The 9,894-nt window shown below is 29.8% G+C and overlaps 1 protein-coding gene and 1 long non-coding RNA gene across 2 annotated transcripts; one reads left to right on the forward strand and one right to left on the reverse strand.

The window, feature by feature from the left end:
• Window positions 1–2,136: 2,136 nt before the first annotated feature.
• LOC108757174 (3-hydroxyisobutyryl-CoA hydrolase, mitochondrial-like) lies at window positions 2,137–4,934 on the reverse strand. Its single transcript, XM_018501585.1, has 8 exons — window positions 4,863–4,934; window positions 3,864–3,960; window positions 3,563–3,627; window positions 3,222–3,463; window positions 2,905–3,146; window positions 2,615–2,831; window positions 2,344–2,531; window positions 2,137–2,279 (listed from the first exon to the last, which is right to left on the reverse strand). Exons 1-8 carry the CDS (start codon window positions 4,932–4,934, stop codon window positions 2,137–2,139), a joined length of 1,266 nt encoding a protein of 421 aa, XP_018357087.1.
• A 3,456-nt stretch (window positions 4,935–8,390) lies between these two features.
• On the forward strand, window positions 8,391–9,894 carry LOC108757209. Its single transcript, XR_001939890.1, has 3 exons — window positions 8,391–8,542; window positions 8,641–9,161; window positions 9,758–9,894. It is a non-coding gene; the product is annotated as an uncharacterized LOC108757209 (long non-coding RNA).

A 9,894-nucleotide genomic window follows, 5' to 3' on the forward strand; every position in this document is an offset into this window, starting at 1 on the left:
ATGCGAGCTAGCAGATGGCGAGCATGATCACGTGATCTTCGAGCAATATAAGTGCCAAAAATTAATTCCGAACGCTACAGAGCTGTAAACTGTCCTTTAAAGTTAGATTATAAATTGAAATTGTTTATTTTTATAAATAAATAAAAAATATCCTATTAATTGAAAATTTCTTCCGCTTTATTAGAAACTGATAATAGTTTTATATACTAAAAATAGATCGTTATGAATGTAACAGACTTATATGCAAAGTGTGTTTTCTTAAAAGAAAATACTACATTGCAAAATAAATTTCTGTAATTTATAAGTTATATCACTTGATTTATATTCGTTAAAAAGTCTGTAATATATTAATACAGTTTGATTTTATTTCATTTTATATGTGCAACATAAGCTTTGATCTAAAAATTAACTAGCAAATTCTGTGTTTTCAAATACGTAACTTCAAATTCATAAAAAGGAAAAGAATTAAAAACTTACTTTCCTCATTAAATATATATTGTACATAATGTACTCCATCAATTTCTATTTGATAGCATTTGTTTGAGTGTTTGTAGATTCAGACATTATAACAGTTTAAATACACTATTTGTAAAATAGAAGAGATGAATGTACGTTATGTGTTAACGAATCAGTTGGATATATTATCATATACAGATTATGAATTTAATATAGTAATAATCTACATTAGCTCTGCGAGCTCGATCTTTGAATCCGCAGTGGATCGAGCAGCTAGCGATTGGCTTTAGAAATGTTAATATCGAATGCAGATGAGATGACATATAGCAGAAAGATGCGAGTTGCCGAACGATTTTCGAGGTAAAAGAACAAACGGACGCCTCCGGTTTGCAATACCGAACGCACCTTACACATAAAATTTACATGTATGCTGTGTTTCAAATGCACAGCCAGCGCTGAAAATCTACAGTTTACGTGACGTATACTATACTGCCCGTATTCAGCGCACGCTTACAACGATGTAGCGCGTTAACATGCTATAATTTATGTCACGCATACTATAGAATTTTAGAGATAGCGGGGAGCACTCTTGTATAACGCATAACATGTATATAATGCATAAGAAAGTGTACCAATCAAAGTCCTTCGTTTCCTTCCTTTCCATAAAATAAAGAACGTAAGAGAGTCTGTGCGCTCCCCGCTTTATAAATCTTCAGCTACAATGAATTTTAGAACACAGCCTATATCGCGCAATAGCACCAACTCAGAATGTGAATGTTAATGAGTTGGTAAGTATAACTCAGTATAATTTATCTACTTTCTAAAGGATAGATTCCTGCATTATTATCTGCATTATCATTTGTCAAAACCAAAATCATTGGAGGTTATAATTTTTATTTAAAAATGAATGTTTAATGAAAAAATGAAAATAAGAGGAATAATTTCCAGTGGTCTTGATCACGACAAATGTCATCCAGGACATGATCCTGAACAATAAAAAAAAAGGTTTTAGCCGTCGGTCGGACACCTTGCGTAATGCTAATGCCGGCAGTATTTTCAAGTCTTATAATTTAAAAAGTACGCGCGTATTACAATGTTTTGTAAAACAACTTTTTTGACACTAGCTATTAGATTCTGGAATAAAAAATAGGGTGTTCCATTAAAAAAAATCGACGTGAACGAAAAATTTTACTTAAGCCATTTGAAAGTAGAGATTTTACCCTAAAACGCGTCAAGAAAAAAATATCCTGCGATTCCTGGAAGTCGAGATATTAGTTTCTTAAAATTGGTAAAATTTGTCGATTTTAAAGTGCTCCTCTAATTTTTTTGTGTAAAGTGGTTGGTATTTATAGTCCAGCAAGTTTTTAAATTAAATCCTTTAATACAAAAATACAAAAATGTACGAGATTAACCAATTTAAGATTAATTTTAATCTCAATTAAACTTACTTTTAATATTTTTTAATTTTTAAAATTAGAAAAAATAAAAAATAAATTGAATAGATAAAGTTAATTTTACATTTGAAGAATCCAGTCTAGAAAAGAAAAAAATTAACAATGTCAATGATTTTATATAGATCTCAATGTAAAAAAATCAGGATTAAATAAAGTAGTAGAAACTTGTTTTTATAACAATATGTATATATATCCACAGTACATATACAAAAATATTTCGTAATTTTTATAATTTGGTTTCCAACTGCAATTCCTTCTCTGCAGGAAATGCCGCGAATCGTTTATTTACATATTCATCCGTTACATCGGCCAAGGATGATGGCTTCCATATTGGTTTCTGATCTTTGTCGATTAGAAGAGCTCTGACACCTAGAAATAAAATATTGATCCAAAAATACAACCTGTAAAATGCACCTAAATTTCATCTTATTACCTTCATAGAAATCACCATCTCTGGTTAAAGCGGTACAGGACAATCTATATTCGATCTTTAAACAATCTGCTAAAGATTTTTCTTTTCCTTCATCAATCGCTTTTTTGGTGATTTTGAGAGCAGATGGAGACATTTTAAGCAGTATTTCTATATTCTTTTGTGCCCAGTCCGAATTATCTTTCTTCAGTCTTAATATAAAAAACAAATTATATCCTTTGCTGTATTACAAGTGAAAAAATATTAATTTAACTTTTTAATATCTTTAGCTTACCTTTCAATTATCTCTTCAACGGTTGGAGCAGAAAAACAATTTTCTATCTGTGACATATGAGGTGCCAAGCTGAATTCGTGTTTCAATTTTTGGTGATACTTATTTAAAATAGGCTCAATGTCAATTTCGCGCAATGCAAATAAATCGCGTTTTAAATCTGCGAGTTTCTCTGATGGTACAAAATGTGTCGCAATCCCAGCAAAAAAAACATCGGCACCTTCATATTCAAAACATATACTTATAAATGTCTGTTTATGTATATAGAATTCTCAACAGAACCGAAGTTATACCTTTTAATCTGTGTCCTGTTAAACCTAAATATATACCCAGTTTGCCTTTCAATCTGGGCAGAAAGTAAGTCGCACCAACATCAGGACAAAATCCTATTGCCGTTTCCGGCATAGCAAACCGAGTTTTTTCCGTGGCAATTCTGTATTTGCCGTGTATAGATAATCCAACACCACCTCCCATTGTTATCCCATCGATAATAGCAATATAAGGCTTCTTATATGTTCCGATCAAATGATTTAAACTAGAAACAGAAGAAAAAAATCATTTTGCTCACATAAGTAGATAAAGATGCATTTACTCTTGAACAGATACTTACGTATACATTACCCTGCAAAATTCTTCGCCCTGTAGATTTCCTGCTGGTTCATTCAATGACAAGGCAAATACTTTGATATCACCACCCGCGCAAAACGCTTTCTCACCTGTACCTTCTATTATTACCAGTTTCTTTGAAGACTCCCATTGTTTGAGAATAGAATATATTTTTTTAACCATGGACAAATTTATAGAATTCAACGCTTTAGGTCGGTTTAAGACTATTATGCCATTATCCCCAACCTTTTATATACAAAATAATTATAATCTTAAATAATTCTAATAAATTAATGGTATTTAATAAAGAAAAAATATCTTAATCATAATAATATGCAAACATACTTCTTTTGTAATGACCTCATCCATGTTTGTTCGAGTATTGGGTTTTTCTTTAGTGTCTTTAAATACTGAAATTGCAGGATTAAAGATTTATTTATGATTTAGAAAGAGAATAATGATATAAACATTAAAATACATCTTAATAATGATATAAATATTTAAAATCCAAAAGGATTTTTTCAAATTGATATGCTAAGAAGAAAAATATTATAGATAGAAAATATTTAATATTTTACAAAAATATTTGTGTGAAAAAAGAATAAAATTATCAGTAATTGCATCGAAGTAAAAAATGTATCATCACCTGTAATAAATCCTGACGTCGTCAAACATCTAACAGTAGCAGGTGAAATTGTAGCACTGACACTTGAATAATATAATTTTCCTGCAAGGCCTCGTATCTAAAAATAATAATTACATATTATGATATCAGTTACCTGACACGCAAAATTCTAATTTATACAAATTCGAATTAAAATTACCATATTTGTAATCTAAATGCTAATGCTAAGTATGTTAAAATAACATAAAATACGTAATTGCTGGCTATCGCTATTGATATTGGAAAAATACTCTTCGCATTCAAAGTTGACCGTAACAAAAATGTATATATTCTGATATATTTATTTATTACGTCGGCTGATTAGTACTACAATAAGGGTGCATTCTGAATTGGGCATGATGCATCATTTGTTATTCACCTTGTTGTTCACCAAATAATAAGGATAAAACGATACATCATGTGCTTCATGCGTAATTCGGAACGTACTCTAAATCAGTATGCTACGGATACACACACATGTATGGCTGTATTCCAAAATTCACTGCACTGAAAATTTACAGTTTATGTTATATATATACTACAAGGTTCGCTCGACACGATTTGCATTTCACGGCCGATTTTCGATTCGGCTCCACTTATTCTGTAACTCATTAAAATAATAGATATCGCGCAACTTTTTATACTATAAAATATCTTATCGCAACGATGTCGACACTGTCTTAACAAAATACGGACTTTGGCGCCTTATTTCCGCTACTTTTCTGATCTATCACCTTGCGCACAATCCAAATTCGACATTTAGCATATGACGCTCGTAGGCATGAGGTTCATTCGCTTTAGGTATTTACATTGTAAACTTCATTCTATATCTTTTTTTTCGTTTATTATAATATTACAAAACTAAGACAGAACGCACTTAAGATTAAAGCCCTAAACACAATGCGATGGAGGCAACAGCGATAGCGATAGAAATAGCGGTAACAATAGCAATAATGATAAGAATAGAACAATCCAACATACGAAAATGCATTGACATAGGCGTTCCCGTATGTTGGATTTCTCTGTTCCTATCGCTATTTCTATCACTATCATTGTTGCTTCGAATTGTGTTTATGGCTTAATGCGAATAAATAGGTTTAGGCACCATCCATTTTCACCGTAAGCAGCTTGAATTATTTTGTCTCAGCGCTATCTACGTTACACTAGTTTTTTTTTAAGTCGCAAATTTGAGGTTGACAAGTTCTGTGTTTGGTTAACAAATATGTTGTGTAGTGTATATAAGTTTATTAATTTTATAATAGCATTTGAGGCATACGCAACAAAATTACCTTTTTAAAAAAAAGGTAAAAAAAAGACGCCAAGTGTGCGTGTACCTCCCATAAACCCATAAAAAACTTTACTAAACAATAAATACATAAACTCAAAAAAAAATCGTTACATAAATATTATAATTCAAGTGGTAATATTGTTAATTTTTTTATTATAAATTGCCCCTCAATAGTACGTATGCATATATTTAAAAAAAAATGAAATAAAATCTTTAAATTGCGCCAATTGCAAAAAGAATATATATTTTCTTGCAACATATGACATATACTATTGTACTTTGTAAATTGCGAAAAGAACAAACATTTTATTGCAACATATAACATTTAATTAATGAAAAAAAGTGATACTGTTACCTTTCTATTCATGAGTCTTTTATATTTGCAATGGAATACAACATTAAATCTCAAAAAATTGAAGACAAAGCATTACAAAATAAGAAAATTTTATTAAAATAACAAAATTTTTTATGTAAAAAAATTTGGCGCTGCTACTTCTCAAAATATAATAAGTAATGTTACATAAAAAAAATGAACGATATTTACTGTTTAATTAACATTAATTAACATGACAATCACAATTACAATTAAGATTATGTAATTAATTAAAAATCTACTTTGAAATCTAACTTAAACTGCAACTACAAATCTAAAATCATTATCCTATTCTTACTTATATACGCTTTTACAATTTTATATAATGTACATCATATAAATACTTATCCTATATTAAATCTAAGCCGCATATCTATCTGAATTTGCTCGCACATATGAACACGTTGTATATTATTAATTCACTTCATTCTTATCTCTTCATTAATTTTCATATTTGATATTTTTAATCATTTGCTCGTACATACACACATACACTGTACATTGTTAGTCCACCTCATTTTCTTTCTTAAATCTCTTCATTATATTTCTTATTCGGTATTATTTGATGATCATCTTATTATATTTTGAGATCTAGCAGCGCCAAGTTTTTTTGCATAAAAAATTATAATTTGTGAAATTTGGGGGGATTATTAATATTTCAGATTAATTGCGTTGAAAGTCCGATAATCATATCAGCACGCAATTATTATTTCTGAAATTAATTCATTTAAATAAATATATAATAAAAAAAGTCCAACATCTTAACATTCAAACCGTAGTGACACTTCGTATTTAAAGTAATGTATAAAAAATTTTGTTATTTTAATAAAATTTTCTCATTTTGTGATGCTTTTCGTCTTTAATTTTTGTTATTGCTTTTTTTTCCGCTCTAATTCTGCTATTTCTATTTCCACATTATCAACTACAAAATTTTTTAAATCCGCTGTTTCTTCTACAGACAATTCTAGAAAGTATAAATATTCGTACATTATATTAGTAAAGGAAAAATAACTCTAAATAATAATAATAATCGTCAAAGTTAATACAAATAAATCTTCGTATGTCGAATATTATTTTGGGCATTAGATGATAAAACTTATTTCTTTCATTTTAGGTTCTAATGATTTATATATATATATGTGTGTGTGTGTTTATGGCGCTTTTCATCCATTAATTTTTTGAATTATTCATTTTTTAATATATAATAAAAGTAGTTTCCATAATGTCCGTCCAGTTCCTTTCATTTTTTTCAAATTTGTACTATTCAAAGACTCATACGAGCATTCTTCAGTTTGCTGATGCAGTAGTAAAAAAATTCTTATAAATATTCTTATAATTAGTATAACAAATATAAGATCAATAGATTGAAAAAAAAAACAAGCATACAAGATGACGACTGATTAATTTATATTCTATATTCTATTATCCCACTTATATAACGCACGTATGTATGTTTTGGTCTCGACTTAGCTCTCTTCAGCACATACAAAAATTTTTTTCTGAACATTAATTTAATACGAAGGATTTCGTACGATAAAATACAGATGTTACCTGCGTTTTGTTTGTACGTGAGATCTTTCATATTAAACTAATGTTAAAAAAAAAATTTTTATATGTGCTGAGGAAGGCTAAGTCAAGGTCGAAATGTACGTGCGTTATATAAGTAGAATATAGACTAAATTAATCAGTCGTCACTTTGTATGCTCGTTTTTTTTTAAATCTATTGACCTTGTATTTGTTATGCTATTGCTGTACAATCTTACGAGTGTGTGAGAAATTAACAATTTGTACTTCTTATAATATCTCAAAATATTTAGAAAAAGTATCTTAAATGTATGAAGAGTTAGGAAAAAATATTTTAAATTTTTTTCTGAAATCTTCATACATTTAAAATATGATACTTTTTCTAAATATTTTTTTTAGATTTTTTTAAGGTTTTTTTTTTTCAAAAATAATACAAAAATATAATAATACAGAAATTCTAAATAATTCTGAAATTTACAAAAGTATTTTCAAATTATATGTAAAATTTTCAAATTATATGATTCTAAGAAAATTAAAAAAAAAATTTTTATCAGGTAGAGAGAGAGAACTAATTGCCGTCATCTGATTACCATCACGAGATTAGAGAGAATGGGAATGAGAAATGGAAATGAGAAAAGAAGCAGAAATAACAGCAACAGCAGGAACAGATACAGTTGCTGAGCACGAACTTTTTGAACTCTTCGAACACGACCCTTTAAACATTTTTTAGACTTTTTTATCACGAGACATGACATATATCACCGACGAGATACTATTAAAGACCGATATCCTTATGGAAGTTCGCGTCCTTGTGAATATTGAAGTAATAAAAGTTAAAAACTGACAATATTGTACTAATTTTATGATTTATTAGTTTAGTAGGCGTCTGTATGCATTTAGAACTCAATAATACTTGATTTTTCTTTAAAATTATGATTTCACTGTTATCGTCAAAGTTTTATTATCAACAGAGATGATAACTGTAGAGAAAAAATTGTAATTTTACTGCAATATATAAGATATTATAGCTTTACAGTACGCATATTTATTTATGGAACATTTATGTAATAAAAAATGAATTTAATAATGTATAAGCCAAATATTTATGTTAATAATAGCAAATTTGTATCAATTGTCGATAATATCAGCGTTCTTCAATTACCTCCGGGTCCTTTTTATCCGCCGAAAATTTGCCCAGTGTTGATCTTTAATAGTATCTTGTTGGTGCCTAGTGTACTAGACATTTTGCCACCAGGTGTCAGTACGTATTAAATTTTCGTCGCGGCAACACTGTATCACTGTAATCATTGCATGTCATCACCGGTCATACTAGGTAATTGTCTCTAATTGAAAATTTGCATTATTACTAATCGGAGATTTATGAAGATGCTAATCTGTATCTAATCAACATACCATTTTGTATTGCGATCTGATTTCGAAACGACGAAAATTTCACGAAGGCGATTGAACTTTATTGTATTTCATTCTACTTTCATTTGAATCTTCTTCTATTTTGAAAATGATTACTTTTAAAAGTTGTCTTTAGTTGTCTTATCAAAATTAATTGATTCTAGATGATCGCGAAAAGACGAGATTTCTTGGAAGGCACTGATTGTTAAATTCGAAGATGCGATCGATGATTATCGCTTCACCATGGCAGATTCTCCTGGGAGAATATTCGTGAGATGTGGACGTTGTATTATTTCGCGATCAAATTCGATGAGAGTCGAGACTGCGGAATGTTGGAGCAGTCGACAGCTGTTTATCCCAATGCGGCGTTTAATTCGATCGGCACCTAGTAATACCGTCAATTTGATTCCTTTGAGTTAGTCCAATGGTCGTGTAAATCCCCGGCGAGCAACCCCTGTCACTCGAGTCGATCCCGTTAATTTGCGGAGAACACACGAAAATTACCAATACTGCTCTTGCAAACAGAAGACGAGAAGTCTTTAGTGCTGTAGATCAAGGCTCTTCGGTCTGAATGACAAATTAGGAATCGTCGAAATTATTCAAGCTCCGTCCGAATGAATTCAATTCCAGGATATTTATCCAGGACATCGGCAAAATGTTTAGTCTAATTAATCTGCAAAATGGCGTAAGTATCTTGAAAAGTGTTCTGTTACAAAAATAATATCATTTCAATTGATTATATATATTTCGTGTTTTTAGTTTCGTGAAAATAGTATTATGATGGTTAACTTTGATTTTTTTTCCATTTTTTATCACCGACCCAGACAGCACACAATGTTTATAAAATATTTACAAAATATTTATAAGGCTTATTTTAAATATTTTGTAAATATTTTTGCGGTCTTAGATTGCATAGATCACAAACATCTCTTATAAATATTATGAAATATTTATTGTAAATCTTGTAGTAAATGCTATGTAAATACTTAATAAGACATTATGATTCGAATAAGAAATACTTAACAGAAATATTTATTTATATTTATCATAATAAATTACATTAAATATTTAGTCTATTTTTTAATAATATCTCAAATAAAAGTTTTATAAAAAATATATAAAATTTATATAACATTTCAAAAAATGAATAATAATAAATATTTATCATAAATATTCTGTGCTGGCTGGTCGACGTCTGTCAACGATCCACTCAGAGGAATCGAGTAAGATCGATTTCAAATTAATCGAACGAGTCTTTGTTATAAAATCGTGATTTTTCAGAGGATACCCCGATTCCGCGCGCAACCGAGGCGGAATCGAGCCTTCACGCGTAATCACGCATTATCGCACGCATGTTTACATTTACGGGCGCGTGCACGTTTGCGCTTTCGCGCGCGCACATAAAGGACCACCAACGC

This window comes from Trachymyrmex septentrionalis, unplaced genomic scaffold, assembly GCF_001594115.1.
Source record: "Trachymyrmex septentrionalis isolate Tsep2-gDNA-1 unplaced genomic scaffold, Tsep1.0 scaffold134, whole genome shotgun sequence".
Lineage (NCBI taxonomy): Eukaryota > Metazoa > Arthropoda > Insecta > Hymenoptera > Formicidae > Trachymyrmex > Trachymyrmex septentrionalis.

What these genes read in the sequence shown, in the direction of transcription:
- LOC108757174 (XM_018501585.1), bottom strand. Translation starts at nt 4,934, where the DNA reads ATGATAGTGATAGAAATAGCGATAGGAACAGAGAAATCCAACATACGG. An exon ending in ATGAGGTCATTACAAAAGAA is followed by an intron (nt 3,464 to 3,562) that starts GTATGTTTGCAT and finishes TGTATATAAAAG; the next exon opens with GTTGGGGATAATGGCATAAT. An exon ending in GTTGAAGAGATAATTGAAAG is followed by an intron (nt 2,532 to 2,614) that starts GTAAGCTAAAGA and finishes TTTTATATTAAG; the next exon opens with ACTGAAGAAAGATAATTCGG.